General features: G+C 34.9%; 1 protein-coding gene across 2 annotated transcripts in view; it reads right to left on the bottom strand.

Moving 5' to 3' along the window:
- The window catches only part of ANKRD12 (ankyrin repeat domain 12), a 58,383-nt gene that overhangs the window by 23,928 nt on the left and 15,083 nt on the right, over positions 1–19,372 (bottom strand). Inside the window, exons 2-5 of one of the 2 annotated variants that reach the window (XM_014871217.2) lie at positions 15,119–15,256; positions 8,646–8,793; positions 1,482–1,628; positions 279–479 (exon numbers count right to left, since the gene is read on the bottom strand). In XM_014871217.2, coding sequence (XP_014726703.2) covers positions 279–479; positions 1,482–1,628; positions 8,646–8,793; positions 15,119–15,205 — 583 coding nt within the window. In that variant the 5' untranslated portion in view covers positions 15,206–15,256. Of the gene's footprint in view, positions 1–278; positions 480–1,481; positions 1,629–8,645; positions 8,794–15,118; positions 15,257–19,372 lie in introns of those variants that run through there. The other variant, XM_088173227.1, reaches the window with a different exon arrangement.

The raw sequence follows: 19,372 nt of genomic DNA on the forward strand, positions 1-19,372 counted from the left end.
GTTCAGCAAGGGTGCAGAGACTTCTGTGAATACCTACTGCCAAAGGCCCCGGACACAACTGAAACCTCTAGGTATTAAAACACTGTTCTAATAATAAGCAATGTACTATAGCATCCCAGTACTACCACTGCCACTGGAAATGAAAAACACAATTTTGAGAATTCCTTTGAAGCCATACTTCTTCATTTGCATACAACATGAACCAAAAGGAAACCTCTGTTAACATCTTCAGTGCTACGTTTAATTTATACAGTCAAAGAGTACTCATATTAACTTACCTGCAAAATCTTTTACATTTACATTTGCACCTAATCTGATTAGCTCCTTGACCTGTTTAACATCCCCTCGAATTGCTGCCATATGTAGAGGAGTTTCCCCTCTTTCATTTCTTTTGTTAACTTTGTCTTTTTGTCTTGAAGAAGAGGTTGGAGTTTTCTTTTGTGTCGGTGTTGTTTGTAAGGAATGATTTAAGGTGGAATCTACAAAACAAGTTTTTAAATGGTCATTGTTAAGTTAATTGAGGTGAAGTAAACAGATTGCCAACACTTGCCATCAAAGATGATAACGACCAGTGAATAATTCTATTTAAACAGAAGACATTTCACCCTTCACACTGTCAGCATAATGCTGACTTTCAATGTGAAAAGGGGTATTTTGCAAAATCTTAATATTTTAAACAAGTTTCTAGGACAGATGAAGTCTATCCAAAGTACAAGGTTCACATACTCTGGTATAAATTCTCCTGAATCAAGACAAGGTGAGATCATGCAGATCAGTATCTACCCTGCTTCCCTTTCCTCCAGCAAAATTCCACTATATTTTTATGTAGTGAGATGCCAATTTAAGGAATTACAGTCTCTGTATTGTACTACATACAAATCCTCAGCTGTACCAACACAGCTGGGTGGACTGCATAGCTTCTTAAGGAAACCCAGTCATTTGCTTCTAAATAGCAATTTTGTAAAAACTTTACACCTGTAGAACATATACATACATAAAGGGTTTTTTTTTAAATGCAGCTGGACCAAGGACAGTTTGAAATGGTGAATTACAAACACGATGTCTTCCCTCTCCCATTAAATCAGAGGGAAATGGTCTCATTTCCTCCTAAATTAAAATCCTGCTCCAAAGTGAGACAATGAGATAACAGTTAAGCTTCAATAAAAATAAGAAAGTATTTCAGGCTTTAAATAATCCATACAGAACTGTGTCTGAGAGGTAAAAATCAACAAAGGAAGAAATTAAATTTTCAATTTTTACAGATGTCATAGTGCAAAGCTTTTCACATATACATAGAAGATCAAGAATTTCTCATCAGATTAATCAACTGCATGAAATAAATTTTAACTGAAGTATGAATGATTTAAAATACGGGGAAAAAAACATCAAAGATTGTTGAGAAACATCAGTGTTCCAAATATTCTGACTAGGATGGAATTAAACAGGCAGGAGGAAGAAAACTGTTAACTGTGCAAGATCACCTGGACTGTTGTCTCTTGCTGTCATCTGCATGAGAAGTGCCATCTGTTTGCGCTCTGACAGAGGGTAACCAAAAAGAATGCTAACGGGTGCTGACTTCTTATTCCCAGCATCTTTCTTCATTTTCTTTTTCTCCGGACTTTCCTTCTCTAGAAATAGGAACATTTCAAGACTCATACTGCAGTTCCATCAGTATATTTTTCTAAAAATAAAACCATCTCAAGGTCTGTAAACTTGTGATTAGTGGCAGGTGATGAAAAACAGAAATGACACCTCTAACTTACTGCATTTGCATTAGTGCTGGTTACTTGTTATAATCATATTAAGATAATAAGCTACTGAGATAAAGCACTTAAAGCTGCAAGCAGGATTACCAAAAACAGATGAAAAACCTGTTTCATAGAAGGAATGCTGTGTACATTACAACTTTAATTCTCAGAGATTAAAGTCAGGAACTTAAAATTTGTGTAAAATCAGCCAATCAGCTTTCAACACTGAATACAGATCTGAGACTAGACTCTCTTCTACTTCTCTCAAGACATCAAGTTAAAAATTAGGAAAAGATTATTAAATATTGGTATCTGCTAAGTAATTGGTTAAAAGATTGTTTCACTCAAACTCATCCTGTTATCTTAAAGCAACTTCTCCATAATTCATATCCTTCAAAAACATACAGCTATTTTATATACATAACTTCTTTCCTTTTATCAATATTTACAGAAGTTGTTTAATATTTCATCTCCAAGTTTTAAACCAGGAGCTAAAATTACACATCTGAGTAAACACATCAAAAACAAAACAAAACAAAACTCCCACCAAAATCAAGAAACCCTGTCATGTGCAAAAGCAGAAAACCTTAAAACAGAGGACTTCACTGAGGAAGACTTCACTGAACTTTGGGAGAGAGGTAAAAATTAAGTCCCTTTGAGGTTCCTAGTTATCTTTTCACTTTCCACAATTATGCCTTCTTGTTCCATTCGTTTCCTCTCAACTCATTTTCTGCTGTCCTAGCCTTCTCTAAATCTCATTTTCTTGTCCTGATTACAGACACAAGCTCTAGTAATGCAATGCTCTTGAGGCACAGGAAGCCACAGCAACAGTTCTTATCTTGAATTCCATACTGACCCATAAGAAATATATGATTTTATGGGCTAAATTATTGCCAGCAAGAGTATTTACAAATGGAAAGCTACAGATCCACATATGTATTTTTAAAACCTGTATAATTTTATCCATCATGTTTAAAAAGGAAAGCGGATCTCTTTTACAGAATAAAATGATGGTTTTTTTCCTAAACTGTAGGCAGCTCACAGTCTTGGATATCTAAAAAATTAATTCAATACCCAAATCAACACTATTTGTGTTGTGCCCTATTGGTAAAAACATCTGCATAGGAAAATTTTAAAAACCCTTTACAATAAAACTGTACTTTCAACTTCTCACTGCAAGCATGCTGTTCTCTCTGAAAAGATAATGTACAGCATACCCTTTATTGACTAATTTAGTACTTCCATCAAAATAACATATTTCAGATTGACCAGCAAAATCAGCTATTTCTTAGCATATGCGTCTGGCTGCTCATGATTCTTTCCTTGAAAAACACATTTCTTTTAATTCTGAATTATTCCTTACTATTTTGTAGCTATTTTCAGCTTGAGAAAATAATACATATAAAAAAAATGAAATAAAGTTTTTGATTAGCTAGGTTTTACTCTTTTATACATTGGGCTTGTCTGAGTTTTTTGGTTTTTTTTTAATCAGCACAAATTATTCCTGCCTCGTGTTCAGTGCTGCACTTCACTGGTGAGGTAAATTATTCTTCTATTACATTTCATTAACAGAGGGTTTGCAAAGCATTTCTAGGTCTTATAAAATTAAAATTACCAAATAGGAACACAACTCTTCTCACCAAGTTATACTGTAATTATGCACTTAATGCTCAAAAAAAGACACAAATTTATTAAAATGGATATTAGATTTCATATATGTTTTCAGTAAATCTAAACAGTTCAAAAAACAAAAATCAGTATGATCAACAGCAACTCCAAAAAAATCTCAAGATTATAGCAGGTGGAAGAAAGAGTTTAATTTAAGTTTTTTATTAAGGTAGAATTTAATGTGTAAAATTGACTATTTAACTCAATCAGTTGTGGTTTTTAGTTTTTTTATTAAAGTGAAAAAATCTCTTATGTTCTATTTTTAACCCTTATGTTCATTTCTAACTGCTGCAGAATGGTAGAAAGTGATGAGAATGTGAATATAAAAGAAGATATTTGTATTCCATAGAACCTGAAAACAAAATATTCAAAATGTAAAAACAAAAAAAACAAAAAAAAAAAAAAAAAAAAAAACCAACAAAAAAAAAAAATCAGAACTCTTCAAGTGGTTTCATGTTCAACCACCTTTATTGGCTGAAGGTGGACAATCCCTCAGGACAATATCTCTTTAAGATTTTCCCTTGGCAACACCAGCTTAACACCTGAAAAAATTATTTCGAAATAATCAAGTTATGTGAAACAGGAATTCAGGAGCATCTGAGCACTTATTTGTAAAAGAACTCAATGAGATCCACTCACAATACTTAAAATCTACTGGCAAGAGGAACATCAGAGACACTGGTGATTATTTAGGATAATTTACGCATGACAGATTTTGTCCCAAGGCAACCAGTAATGTATCTGTTTTTTTGTTTGCTTGCTTTTTTGTCCAATTGGATAAATTACAAATACCCATTCAAGTAATTTTTAATGTTTTGGAAAATTAAATTATTAAGTTACGTAATACGTGGATTTCTCAAAACAAATCATGCCAAACTAACAGAGTATTTCATTTGATAAAACAATCACCTCACTGAATAAAGGAAATTAAGCAAAAAAACCCGAAAACAACCCTAAATTCAAACTTCAGGGCTCATGACAGTCTGCTTTTATGAAAAAGACTCCCATTATAATCCAAATCCTAAAGAATAAGAGGATCAAAAAATAGGACCATGCAAAATTAAAATATGAACTACTTGAAATAGACATTATGAAGTCATAAGATTCAATGACATACATCCAAAGAATGATACGTTCACTGCTAGGTCAAGATCAACTCTGCCAATGATGAATTTCAGAGACTGAGTTTACTTATCATTGCAACCTGGCTGAAATTATTTCCAAGAGAAACACATTATGACTGGCTGTGATTCTTACCCTCAGGGAAGGAGAAAGTTCAGAACACGATGCAGAGACCCCAGGGTGCATTTAACAATGCAGAGATTTCAAGGTACTATTGTGATATCTAATTAATCAAGTTTATGACATATTTATTTAACGAAACCAACACACAAAACCATCTCCACTTTCCTGTCTGTAGCCCAAACAACAGTTAAATAAACTTGTTATAGTTGAACAGTAAACCCAAATCCAGCAATCAGTGTGTGAACAGTCCCTTCAACACCCTCACTAACTACAGAAAGCACGAGCACAGGAATTGTGTTACTGTGATGTACCCACGAAACATGAAGAGGTGAGTTGTTTTTCTCCTCTGGATGTCAACTAAGTACTAAAAGAAATATGACTGTGCCACATTTGGACTACTTTAAAGACTGAAGTTGAAGGGGTCAGAAAACAAAACCAAGATCCTGCTATTAACAGTAAATCTGGAGACCATAATTTCCAAGAAAGATCAACAAATTACCACATTCAGTGTCACTGTAACTCACCGTTGCTCCTGAATAATCAACTCTGTAACAAGACTCTCTTTACAATGAAAATGAAATGAAAATGAAATGAAAAGATTTTTAGGATCTGCAGTTATGTATAATTATTATGAAAAATTCAAATTTCTCTTTTCAGACCAGTAAGGTGGAGAAATCAAACAAATCTGACCACTGCAAAATCAACATTTCTCTATTGTTCTTATTCCAATAACCACATCAGAGGTTACTTAAAACTAACCAGATTACTTAAATGAATTAAGATAATTTAAATAACTCTATTTAAGTAGTCTAAATAACTGAAGGCTTTTCAATCAAATTATGGTTTTGGATTGGGAGACTTAAAATCAGAGAATTTATTTTAAAATATATGAAAAATAATTCTGCTTCAACCATCCAATCCAGCAGTATTACTCAAAGCTTGCTTGTAGACTCCTCCCTACGATTTACTTATAAACATTGCAGTATAAATAAATTTGCCTGCAGGATGTATACATTGTATTATTTTTTTGTAGTCGCTCTGACCAAGAATGGGGATGTCATAACAGAGCCCTCAGTGTTGGGAAGCCACCACCGCCAGGGGAGTGGCACAGCTGAAGAAGAACAACAGAAGGAACACAACAGGATGCTGCTGATAAAGACAGGGACAGAGTGTCCTTCCAGGTGTGTCCTGTTCCCAGGAGCCTCTTCAGAAGGCCACAGGTCTCCTGGGACATTATCTTTACAGCTCCTGCAGGCATCTCAACTGGCATTGCAGGACTGCCTTCACACAACTGGATGCAATCTTCATGGGTATTAAATTATTAAGAAAGTAACTAAAAGGCTCAATCTTCAAATACTGAATACAATTTTATTGCAGCATTTTCTTAAGAAAAAAATAAGATTTAAATTTAGATAAAGAAATGGGCTGTAATTGTTCTAGACTCATAGTACTCTACCAATGCTGTTTGGTTTCAATCTTGACAAAACTGACTGAGTGTAAAATGTACTTTGTGTATAGTGTTGCAGAAATCAAATTAAAAAACCCCCAAACATTTCTGTGTTACGTCAACATTCATTTTGGCTGTCCCTGTTCATTATCACTCACAATACTTAGACAATATCTGAAAAAAACACCAAACAAACAAACAAAAAAAAGCCCACCAGGAAAAGGAACAAAGGAGCAATTTTACAAAAATCAGTTAAAAAAGGACAAAATTTTAGTTTACAGAAGATCCTGGAGCTAGAACCAAGAAAGCTCTAATGATGAAAAACTATAAAAATGAGGTATCCCCACTCTTTGACTCATTTACATGCCTAAACAGGATGAAATCCAATTATCGTGGAGTTTCTACAATCACCTAGTGACCCTATAATGTATCTTGTGGATAAATCATTTATTAAACTATTACTTTTTTAAGTACCTCTAGCTACTTTTATGTTTTGGGGGGTTTTAAACTCAGATATATTTTTAAAGACCCTGAAGCTGGTAAGTAGCTTTTCATTACTGTTTCTTTTTTCTCCTTTGTGTCCACTTACACTCTCATTTCGAAAAACTTTCTTCCTTCTCAACATTCACCATTCTCTACACAGCTATCAGGGAGACACTTCTGTCAGAGGTAACAGTTCAGTGAGAGCTAACCCTTTCCATGTATAATGCCAAGTTTGTGCCAGAAGCAGCACTGCATTTCATGATCACTGATGTCAGTCCTAAGCCATGTCAAACTTGGCACCACTGTAAGTGTCTAATTCCTAACAGTCTAATCTAATTGGTAAGGCACAAAATCTGCATTACAGTTTTTTCATCCTAGTAATGCTCCTGCTATAAGGTTTCTGGAAGGTTTATGTACCAGCTTTCCCAGCTGCAAAATGGCAGTTGCTCTAACCTCCTTACCTCAGCAGAGATGAAATGTTCACCAAGCTGTGATGTTTGCTACCATAGTTAAGAACCACATGCCTTCTACTTTTATGTTAAATATTTCTTGCCCCTACTTGAACTGCCTATTTCACCTCCCTGCTACAACTTGTGACAAAAAAATTTTGTAGTGTGACCATTGTCGTGTTGTGTATGTCTAAGTGTCTGAAGTAATCAATCTTGTTTGTGACAACTGTGACAATAAATGCTATAGCAAAAAGCACACAGAAAGTTCTGCTACTTTACAAGATGCTTGGGACAATGACTGACTTAAAGTTGATGGGGGTGGGGAGACATGAAAAAAGATTTTCAACACAGAAAACTTTTGATAAATACTAAATGTTACATCTAAATACACTTACTTCCATTATGAAAAAATAGTTATGGTTTAATATAAAGCAAAAAATGTAATGAAGCAGTTGCTGGGAGCATACTTCTAATTTAGACATGGTCTTTTCAGAATCAAATGGTATCGTCAATAGTGTAAGACTCAAGAATGCTGTAAAACCACTGGTAACAGAACTAAAGTTAAGAGCATTGTTTTGCAATGTGACTATTTCAAATATGGATTTCATACTACAGTGTCTTTACCATAATAAAAGTATGTATTATCAAGGAGCCAAATCTTCTGCATTAAATCAGTCCTGAACAAAAATTAAACACATACTGGGGTATACACTTCTACCTTGCATTTAAATCTAAGCATACTAAGGGAACTATCTGGTCATGAAAATATTCAAACTTACAATAAGCAATGTATAAAAAAACTATAGCACTGAGCCTTTGAGAAATTTGGGGAATTTCAATGCATTCAGCTGGCCATGGATACTGTTTGATTATCAACCAAACTATTACTGGACTATTATTGCACAATGACACAGATAATTAATTACCCAAACCCAGAGATAACTGTACCTCTCGGAATGTATCCAGCTCCATCCATCTTGATTTGAAATGAACTTTGTTAAGAATGGCAGTTTGAAGCCTTGAAATCAGTTCTAATATAAATAAGCTTAAGCTGGGAAGAACTACTCAGCCTGTGCAGAAAAGGTACATATCATAGGAACTTAAACTGAAAGGAAACTGTGCTCTTCATGTTTAGTTTAGTTAGTTTAGTTAGCTCTGTCACCTTAGCAACCTTTTCTATAAAGGACAGTACATCTACCAATCTACCCGATGCTCTCTCCCCGAAAAAGCCTACGAAAGGCTGACAGCTGTCTCTCAAATCAAGGCATTGGCATGGTTTTTCATCTGTTTACTTGTTTGAACAAATGGACCTCTAGAGATGACAATACAAAGAAAGATTTGTTACTGAAACAGAAGGAAAGAATGAGGTTAGGAAACAACTGGAGAATACAGATCAACTATGGTGGCATGCTGGCCATTGCTAATGACAGGATGAAAGCCTATCAGAGCGAGATGCAACAGTCAGAAGCAAGCAAGCAAGCAACTTTTATATTTAGTATTCTTTTTAAAGAGAAAAAAATCAATGTAAAAACATAATATACAATTAATTAAGTTAGGATGTATTTTACCAACAAATAATTAGTTAAGGAAATAAAAAGGTTCTACCTGTGTCTGAATTGCGATCTTCGTTTCTGGATGGACTAATAGTAAAAGGAAGTTTACGTTTCATGGAAGACTTTTCTTTCATCTCCTTCCCCACATCACTCCTATCCACTTTTGGAGTTTTGCTGTAGGATGCAATCTTGTCCTTGCTCTAATATAAATAAAAAGTATACTAAGTAATTTTTGCATAAAGCAGGATAGCCTTATAATGTACACAGACTGAAATGACTGGTATGTGAGAATGTATGTGCTTGTGTGTAGGTACGTGTATTACAAAATTTTTTGAGGAAACCAAATAATAAATTGTCATTTCTGTTTAAAATTACTAACTTCTATGTTATTTCTACTTTCAGATACTTCACTGTAGAAATGCTGTTCAGTATTATAGGCTTAATTAATTAGCAAAGCAACAACACAAACTGAAAAAGAATTTGCCAAGTCTTGATGACCACCCCAATTTCCTTCCCTGACCATAACAATCCCACTAAAAGCACATTAAAAGCCCACACTACAATTCAGATTGTGAATTGTAAACCCTCCAAAACCCTTCTAATTACCCTTCCCTATCTCTACTCCCACCCTGTAATACATCAATACAGAACTCCCTTTCTATTTCAACAATAACAGTGTAATGATTCATTTGAGAAAAATCTATGAAGAAACTTTTTAAACTGATACCAAATTTTAGAAAAAACAGGTACAACCTATTGGGATTCTTGAGCTGTATAAATCTAGAGATTTTGGTTTATAAACCATATTTCAAATAGACAGAGAAAAACCTAAGCAGGCTCACTATTAACTCAGACTTGATTATTTCACTAGTATAGGAGGAAAGAATGTAAAAGATACCAGGTCAGTGTAAAGACTACTTGAGAGAACCCTCTGCAAACCCCAATATCTTAGCCTACCAATTGAGAGGCAATGCAGAGACATCATGTTCTCTGTTCATTACATGCTGCACAAACACATTCTCCAGTCAGCTATCACAATTCCACAGCTTTACATTATTCTTAACACATGATCAGGTGAAATTACTAATAGATTAACTTCCTAAAGGTGAAAGAACATACACTGCCTTGCCAATCACTGAAAACCAAAAGGCTGATCCTTGGTACATCTGAAGATTTATTGACTGGAGGAAAACAAAAAAATAACTTCAAGTAAATGTACTGTTCTCAAAGGCACCTTTCCTTTTTTTAAAAAAAGAAAGCCAAACTCAGGTAGGAAGATATCATCTGACATGCTGAGTTTAAAATGTTGCCAAAAAGTTAGGCAGAAGTGATTAGAAAAAGAACCTGTTAAACAAACCCTATAACCTTCAGAAGACAAATATCTATACAAGGAAAATGACAAAGAAGGCATAAGTCTGTGTCAACTAAATTCCTGTAGTACAAAGTTGCTGCCCTCAGAGAAGCACTATCTTCTTCACTCCAAGTTTAGAAACCCAATAAATTGAAATTCCAAAACAAAATGCAGAATAAAACCCACACACCAAAAACAAAGCCAACCCTCCTTCAAAACCCCAGAGGAAAAAACACTCTTCCCCCACTCCCTTTTTTTTTAACATGCTAGAACATGAAAATCTAAAACCCCAAACCCCTTAAGACTCCCCTAGGCTCTTGGAACATACAGTGCCTGTGGTATTAGTTATGAAAGAATGCATGTCATCATTTCCAAATGCATCTCTAAGTTGGCAAGAGCAGATCCAAACTCCATTAAGCTTTTTCCCACCTCTTCCACCACACACACAAGTTGCCCCCTTGAGCTCAACTTCACCAAGAGCTTTCTCATCCCTTGTTTCTAACAAACCAACTATTCTTCCTATCTATGTATGTGAATTTCCCATAATATGATGAAGTGGCATCAAAATTTTATTTCTTTCTCTAGAATATTACCTTACGTTAGGGACTATGCAATAGAAAGGATGATCTAAAAATAATTTAATATTCCTAAACAGAAAACATTGGTTTCAACTTGTTCTGTAGGGAAAAAAAACAAAACCCCACAACTTTTTTTTGGTAATCTTTAAAAAAGAGTTCCTTTTTTGGGGGCACTCCTCAGTAAAATACATCAGTAGGTGCTCAAAAAGAGGCACAGGCTGCTTAAGTAATTTGATAGCTTTACATTTATTCTTAAATTGCTTATATGTATTATGTTAAATATTATGACTGATGCACTAGTTTTTGAATAATGACTGAAAATTAATTTTGTAATACTCTAATTAGGAAAGACAGTTCAAAACGCATACTTTCAGATAAATTAAAGCACATTTAAATTTTTTTTAAAAAGTCAATACATGGAATACACAGAAACTATAAAACTATGAAAGAGACTATTTTGTTCCTTAGCTACTGTGGAAATAAGCATTCAGCCTTCACTGGTGGACTCTCCAATCCAAAAGATGCAATGAACAAGGTGTCTGAGAAGTCTGTACAAAGTTGATGCTATTTATTATTTTCAGTGACAATATTGAAATAGAGATACAATCAAATATGCAGACATCATCACAACTGAAAGAGAGGGAGAAGCAAAGAGCCCTGGCACAGGGAATGTAAAATGACTGACTGATTTGAAAAGCATTCTTAATATAAAACAAAATAGGAAAAGCCAGGATAAAACCAAGGTCCTACAAACTGATTAATTAAGTGTACAATCACAAAAGGCTATGTTAAAAGATAGACAACTCTTAATGGCATCCTGGGTTCAACTTCAAATAAAGGAAGTAGAAGTAGGAAGAGGAAGTAGAAACCCTGCAGGTTAGACCAGGAATTCCATTTAAAGAGTGAACATTCACTGTTCCAACTATTTCTAGTCATTGCAACAGCATGGACATCTCTTTTTCAGGGTCCAAGGCAAGGTTCAAAACTCAGTATCAACAGGTCTGTTACATTACTTTAATGTGACCCATTGAAGCAACCTAAAACGAAGCTGACATTTTTAATAAAATAATCTGAAAAACCTGTAGACCTTCTAAAGAGGTTGATTCATCTGAAGTGAAAACTGCTAATCAGATAAAACACTGAAGACATGTTGATGTTCAGAAAACTAAACTACCGCTGCAAAGTGAAAAGCATTGAATACTTTCCATGTCCACTACAGCTAACACTACAGAGAACATTTAATGGCTTTAGACTGCGACAGACTAGCAAAGGTTATTTATCCTTCTACTAAGTATCTAACTCTATTGCAGTCAGCATAATTAAGTATCAGAATAAACTGCCCAAGGAGACAGGAATTTCCAGCAGGCAAGCCTTTAAAGAAAAGGTCTGGCAAACATCTGTCAGGAACTGAGTACAGCTTATTCTACTCTGGGGCAAATAGATGAACTGGATCTGCATGTCTCCACGTTTAATGCATGCCTCACTGGAGGATGTAGTAACAAGGAAGAATTTTCTCTGTCAACAAAACCATACTAGTGTGCTATGATGAGGAACACATTTTTAATCTGTACAACAGGAACTGTCTCAGAAAGCTAACAAACAGTAGTCTGGACAATTTCTTGATATTCCATTCCAGCTCTATTGTCTGGTACTGCTACAATCAATGACAAGACACAAAAAGAGACAACAGAGAGCTATATAATCTAGCAGATGTTCTAAGCCCTGGGAGAACAAGCATTCTTTTTCTGCCTATCAAAGATAATTACACACTGAAGTGTGTTCTGTATGGTATTAAATGGTTTCAGGCACTATTGTTGGAGTCCTCCAAGGAGAGAATTAATTCTTACAAACTCCAAATGTGTTTCTCCTTTGGATGACATATCCACAGTTCACTTTCTGAGTTTGGCCATATGAAGTATAAATTAAAAGATAAATTAAAATTTTATCATGTTCATATGTTTACAAAATACCTCATGCAAACATTAGATGGTCTAGCTGCTGTATACACTTATACTATTATTTTATGCTTGCCAGATAGCAATTGAAATAAAAACACATGTACCCTAATGCATACATGATATAAACTTGGCTTATTAACACCATGTTATTTCTAACGGGTTCTTTTGAGTTCTCAGAAGACCTGAACACATAGCTGATTCACACAGTTATTCACTAGTTGTTAGAGCTGCATAATAAGTATTAATTTCTGGACAAATATGTAAGATTATGTCTAATAATAACAATAGTAACGTCACTACATTTCTCTGTCTACAGCTAAGAGTGCATAATCAGAACTAGCTAAACAGTGTTAAAACTATGAAATGGAAAAAAAAAAATCCTGCAAGTGTTTTTTCTTTCATCTTACGTTAACCATTGTAATAGTCTTATGCCATTTAGGTCATTACAGTCTTTATTTTGTGAAGAATGAGGATTTTTTTATGGAGTTAAAAACTAGCATTACTGTTCACTTGTAAGAGGTACTGTTTCTTATGAACATTATTTCACACTAGGCCTTAGCACTTCCTAACATGAATTACATTAGCTAATGAATCACTAACATTTTTCATACTTCTAATGCTTTAAGAACTATTACTTTTAAATTAATGCATTTTATGCATTGAGAAAAATCCTTATTTGCTTTATGGATATTTCAACTACCTTTTAAAAGATATTCCATTAAAATTATCACTGTTGATTTGGTCTGGTCAATCTTTCCTTCAGAGTTCCATGCTTGTTTATGTAGTACAGATTTGCCTTCATGACCTTGTGTTGTTCAAACTCACACTTTACTCTTAGCCTACTGCCTGCCAAATTTAAAATAATTTTCTTGGCTGAATCTAAATTATGACATTTTGGCAATATTTCCTCTATCTTTTCTAATCCACTCTGGAGAGTGCAAATTAGTCAAAGACCAGCTGAACATTTCTAACAATTGTCCATGTGTTAGAGAACAGGTGTGTGACAGTTTAAGTGACTATTTAACATAACCATGCATTCAGTTCTTTTCAAAATATGACAACTGTATTTATTATGCTAAAAATCTGAATACAGAAACATTAACTGAACCTCTTATACTCTCCGTTAATAATAATAATCCTCCATTTTTATTTAGGATCTTATATTATACATTGTTTTATATTATACAATTCCAAACCAAACCCTACATTTATTCTAACATCAAACTGTACACTGTACCAGTGTGGAAAGCAAACAACACTTGTTAGAACAGTGCAAGCAGTTTATCAACTTACTTTTTGGTATCTGCATAATCAGTCCATCACTGGGATTCCATATTCACAGCCTTTGTAAGACTTCCATTCCCTACTCTTTCCCTAAATTACTGAATGACAATCCAATTAACTTGACCCTATCCCAAACAAGGACTGGAATAAATAGAAAAGGAAAAAAAAAAAAGAAAACGCAATATTATTTCATACCTTTACTACTAAGCCAATTTCCTTTCCCCATTTTACTCTGTTATCTTCCTTTTCTTATCTAAGTAGATCATCAGAGCGAGCAGAAAGAATTACCTTTGCCTCACTTTACTGGGACCAATGAAACAAACTAGAAAGAGACTAAAAGGTCCAAAGGTTTCTATGAATGTTTTTGGAAGACAGAAAGTTACAAGTAGATGCTGAATCTTCTAACCTTCCTGGTTTTTAACCTCTTCTTGTCTTATATCCATTCATCAAATGGTCTTGCAGAGAATACAGATTTTGACAAAAGAGTAAGTATGACCACATACACACACAAAAATCCTTTCCTAGAGAAGAGAATTCTAAAGATTTGTGGGAAACAAACAGATTCTCTCTCCTTAGGGCAATATATACATGCCATTCATCATTCTCAATGCAGAATATTATTCCAGCTTCTGTTACTCATTAGTAGTGCAGTTAAACCTGTGGTCTATTGTACAAGTGTACTAGGCAGACAAATTGGAGAACTAGGTGATTTCAAACTTGTCTCCAGAACTCTGAAAATCATGGGATACTTCACATTTATAAACACCAAACCACCCTTCAGCATGACTGGACTTCCCATATTCCTTCATTCTCCAACACTCAAAAGTGAGCTGTACAATTTTTAGATGGTAGCTGCCTTGTACAGGAGCTACTCTTAAGCTTTGTGCAGCATTCGGCTTTTAATTCCTCCCTCACAGAGGGAACAAGTCCTGTGTTATAAAGGAATAATGGAAACTGGTCTTTTTCCTTGGTCTGTGCTCTGTCATAGGCCTTCACAAATGTTTGTCTGTTTGTTACACTAATACACTGTAAAATAAAATAAAATAAAATAAGGATTGTTGTTCTTGTGAGTATATGAAGACTTCATATTAGGTAAGATAGGGAGACTATACAATAACTCACATCAAATAAAACCGAAGTATACAGCTTCCTTTTAAATTAACTTGCAAGTTAACAAAAGTCGAATTCTGTCCCACAAATGAACTTGCAGTTAAATCAATATAAAAATGTATCTTTTTTCAATACTGAAGATATCAGAATACAGATTAATATTTATTTCTTCCAATTACATCAACAAAAAAATGAAATATACTTCCTTTTACTGAAATTATTTGGACATTAATATAATTTTTACCTTTCTTGCAGTTGTTTTTTCCACCATGGTGCTATTGCTGTCAGAATTTTCAACTTGAACTGTTTTTGTAGATCCAAATTTGGGCATTTTATAGCTGTTTAGCTAGTTGTATCTTGTATCAGTGGGCTCATCCTGTGTCTGAAAAACAAACAAACAACATTACATAAATACACACACTGCAGTGTCATTTCAGGACAAATGCTACTGCAGATGGTAGCAGAGCTGAATAGTACCCCAAAAAAGATGACTGACACCTGGCTTCAAGCACCTTCCTCACATGCAGCTCAAATCTTGGGGCAAAACCCCAAAAGGTCTAACACGGCTTCTGCTGGGGATGATGTCATGAAAAAAGGACCAAATCAGCTGCTAAACTGCCTCATCCCTCTAGCTTACCTTTTTGGAAGACTGAACATTTTTGGCTATTTTAATAGGTTCACAGGTTCAATATCTCACTTCGTGTTAAATGTCCTAAGGCTTAGAAAAACGAACAAGACTTCTAGCTACACTAGGAAGAGAAATTAAGCTTCCTAGCCTGGGAAGCTGAAATATTGTATAGTCAAAGTAGCATGGAAAAGAAGTCAAGTCTTGTGATTTATTATCCTTTCTGTTGGATCAAGAGATGCCTGTTAGAAATCTTCCAAAGCTTAAATTTGGAACTAGAAACCTTAATTTCCACTGTCTATCAAATCAATTACATAAGCCACCACTAGAGACAGATATATATTTATATCTATATAAAGCTCCAAGAGCTGTGTGGTGTTTTATCTCCATGGTATACCAAACAAGTGTCATTAGAGACTCACATAATGGAAGAGGTCTGACTTGCCTCTTCCACAGAAGGAAAAGCAATCCTTTTTGTAAGAATGGCTGAGAGGAAAGGTCACACAAAAGGTAAAACTGCATTTGACAACACTTTAAAGCTGGTGAGTTTTTATGGTTCTTTTTGAGTTGATGTATTTTGTTACAAGTATTTATGTGATCACAATCTTACTGAGCTGTCATAATTTTATGCCTGATCAAGTCATCATTTCAGGTGCAACCATGAAAGATGGTTTGCTTTACCATTAAGACTTTGGGGTCATCATTAGAGAATTTGTTTCTGTTTTAGGACCATGGCCACTATTTTAGTTTGATACAGTTGACTGACAATAGATTTGGTGCAGATGACTTTGAGAAAACCATTTTGCACATTACACTTGACACGTCAGACGTTGATATTCAAATTTCTACATTCCACCCACACAGCCATACCCCACAAGGCTTAAACTAAGGAAAACTGGAATATTTGTTTAAGATTAATACTGTTGTATACAACAATGTAACGTGCTACTTCCTTAATCTTCCAGAATGGGAGGGGAGGAAAAGTTCAAAAAGTTAAATCCTTGAGACAGAGAAGTAGGAAATGAATCTTGTCTTCACTACGATACATGATACAATATTGTGGAACTCACACGGTTCTACTCTTACCTAAGACAAAAGAAACATTAGTATATTCCCTTCATTTATGGAGTGTTAACAAGATTTAGGCAGTCCTACTGATACAGAGAGTAACTGTTCAATTTTAATGAACATCAAAGCATATGGTTATCAGCCTTTTGTTTTTAGTCACTTTTTATAACAGCTGCAGTAACAAAAAATGGTTATCAGTTCAAAGAAGATAAAGAAACACTACACTGCATTTCCTCTAATTAAAAAGAACAACTTTCCTTAATCTTAAAAGAAGCAACAAGTTACTATCTTCACAGAATACTATTGTGCTGATTAGACCAAACTAGTGTATTACCATAGCTGCAAATATCTGTTTCCATGGGTTTAAAAAGTGACAAGTCATGAATATGCTTTTGATCATTTAGTCTCTCAAATCTTCTAAGTTTCATTTGTAGCAATTGCCATGGTATATATCATGACTACAACTACTTTAAAAAAAAATCAACAAGTCAAAGTTTTATTATTTTTATCAGAATATTTCTCATTGCATATGCTGCTGTTTCCTTCCCTTCCTTTTCTACTGCTACCTGGCTCCCTGAAACTACCTCCATTCCTGCTTTGCTTCTCTTCCTTTCCTGGTTTCAAATGCCATTCCCTGGTTTATGAAAGCAAGAAGCCAAACCTCATGAGCTTAGTAAAATTTATTAGCTTAGGCTAGCTCCCTGAATCTCATTTGCCTCACCAGCAGGGGCTACACCACATGAACCAGAGCTACCCTTCACAAAAGGCTCATCCTTCCTGCATGTCTTACCTGGAGAGCAACAGTTTATTTTTTTAAATGGCAGAACAAAAAAACCCAGCCTCAAGTATTGTATAGGGACAAGAGGATTATGAAAACACTTTCAAAATAGATTTAATTTAAAGGTATTTTTAATAATACAGTTAGCTTAATATACAAATAGAAGTAAACGAAAACAGAAAGCATAGGATGTTTTCATTTTCTTTACCAAATGATCAACAGGCAGAAGCAGATGTGCAGGAAGCTCCACCTGAACATGACAAGAACTTGACTGTGCAGGTGACTGAGCACAGGGACAGATCACCCAGTGAGACGACAGAATCTCCCTCACTGGAGATATTCCAAAACCCTCTGGACACAATCCTGTGCTGTGGGCTCTGGGATGGCCCTGCTTGAGCAGGGAGGTTGGAGCACATGACCCATTGTGGTACCTTCCAACCTGACCTATTCTGTGATTCTGCCATTAAAAGCAAACGTGAATTCATTGAATTCTTGACCCAAGCCAAATATATTTTGGAAAAAACCTGCTTTGGAAGTTCACTAAAACTGAGCGTCACACACTGGATTATCAAAGCAGAACCACCACATTGTAAGACTCACCAACAGCACTATTTCCATAAAGTGTTTCCAGTACCAGATTGCTGTTGCACAATCGCTGTGCAAAACTTAAAACAGACATAACTGCTTCACATATTTGAGAAAAAATACTTTTCATCAAGGGTAGGTTTAAAAAAATTATTAAAGTATTACTATGATGGCACAGAAATTAGGGAAACTAGTCAATCGGTTATTTCACAGTGTACATAACAATAACACTTTCTGTGGAAGAAATTATTTTACCGACATTTTAACCCCATATGTCTGGAGTTCAATGCCATTTTAACTCAAGTTTTAAACACAAGTGTTTGCATCCATAGTGAAAATGTAGAATATTAACAGGGTCTTCCGAGGAAACCTAGAACCTAGATCTGTCTGCTTTGAGTTCTCCTCAGTGCCATTTCTTAATGCAATTACTGGTTTATTAGGCAATCTTGATGGCACATTTTACACCACCAGAACCCTAAATTAAAAGTTAAACTTTTTATATTAAAATTATTCTCCTCTGTCACAACAAGCAGCGTCCTCGCTTTTCATCTGACACACAGGCACAGCTGTGCTTTCCCTCAAACAAACTGATTTCAAGCTTTTCAATACAACAGAATCTGCTTCCTACTAAAGAAACTTCTCTGTATGTAACAAAATCAGATATTATTATTTTATGTTTGGACTTCTTTCCTGCACATTCATTATCAATCATGAGTCATACTATTGGAAATACTGTTGAACTCTGTCATTTCTCCTTGAAGTAACAAAGGTAAGCATTTAGACAGATCTATGGGCAGTGACATAAAACACCAGGATTATTTCATATAAATAACCCTGGACATAAAACCAATCTCAAAAACATCCACCAACTACCAGAACTTCAGATATAATTTGCTACAGAAAATTAGCGATATAATAAATCTCTAATACCAACAAGTTACTCTATTAATTTGTATAAGATTACATCTAGCACTGATGAAAAAGCTTATCTTTACCTCTGTAAAAAAACAGGGAATTCATGAAGTACCACAATGGTGCTGCTGCCACTGTCATTCACCCCTTTACATCTTTCAGCCTGGTCTTCTGAGAATTAAGGCCCACGTGTTCGTGTTAGATGCATATGTATGATTCACTAATGAGACATCCAAGCCTATAGATGGATTTTCTTTGAATTTGACAGCAGCAGAAATTTTAAAGTAAACACTCATAAAATTAATGGCAAAGGTGGCCAGTGGATAATAAGAATAACATTAATACAACATCACTGTTTTTTGCATGGGAAGGCTTCAATATCAGCTTCATGCCATACTGCCTGTAAGAAAACTCCACATGAGATGGCCTTTCTAAATCATTTACCTTTTTTCTCTTAGCTATGGGGGGAAGCTTAAATTGAGACTTGCAGATTATCAGAGTCAGTCACAAGACACAAATTGCTAAGAAAT

This window comes from Sturnus vulgaris, chromosome 1 (assembly GCF_052056855.1).
Source record: "Sturnus vulgaris isolate bStuVul1 chromosome 1, bStuVul1.hap1, whole genome shotgun sequence".
Taxonomy (NCBI): Eukaryota; Metazoa; Chordata; class Aves; order Passeriformes; family Sturnidae; genus Sturnus; species Sturnus vulgaris.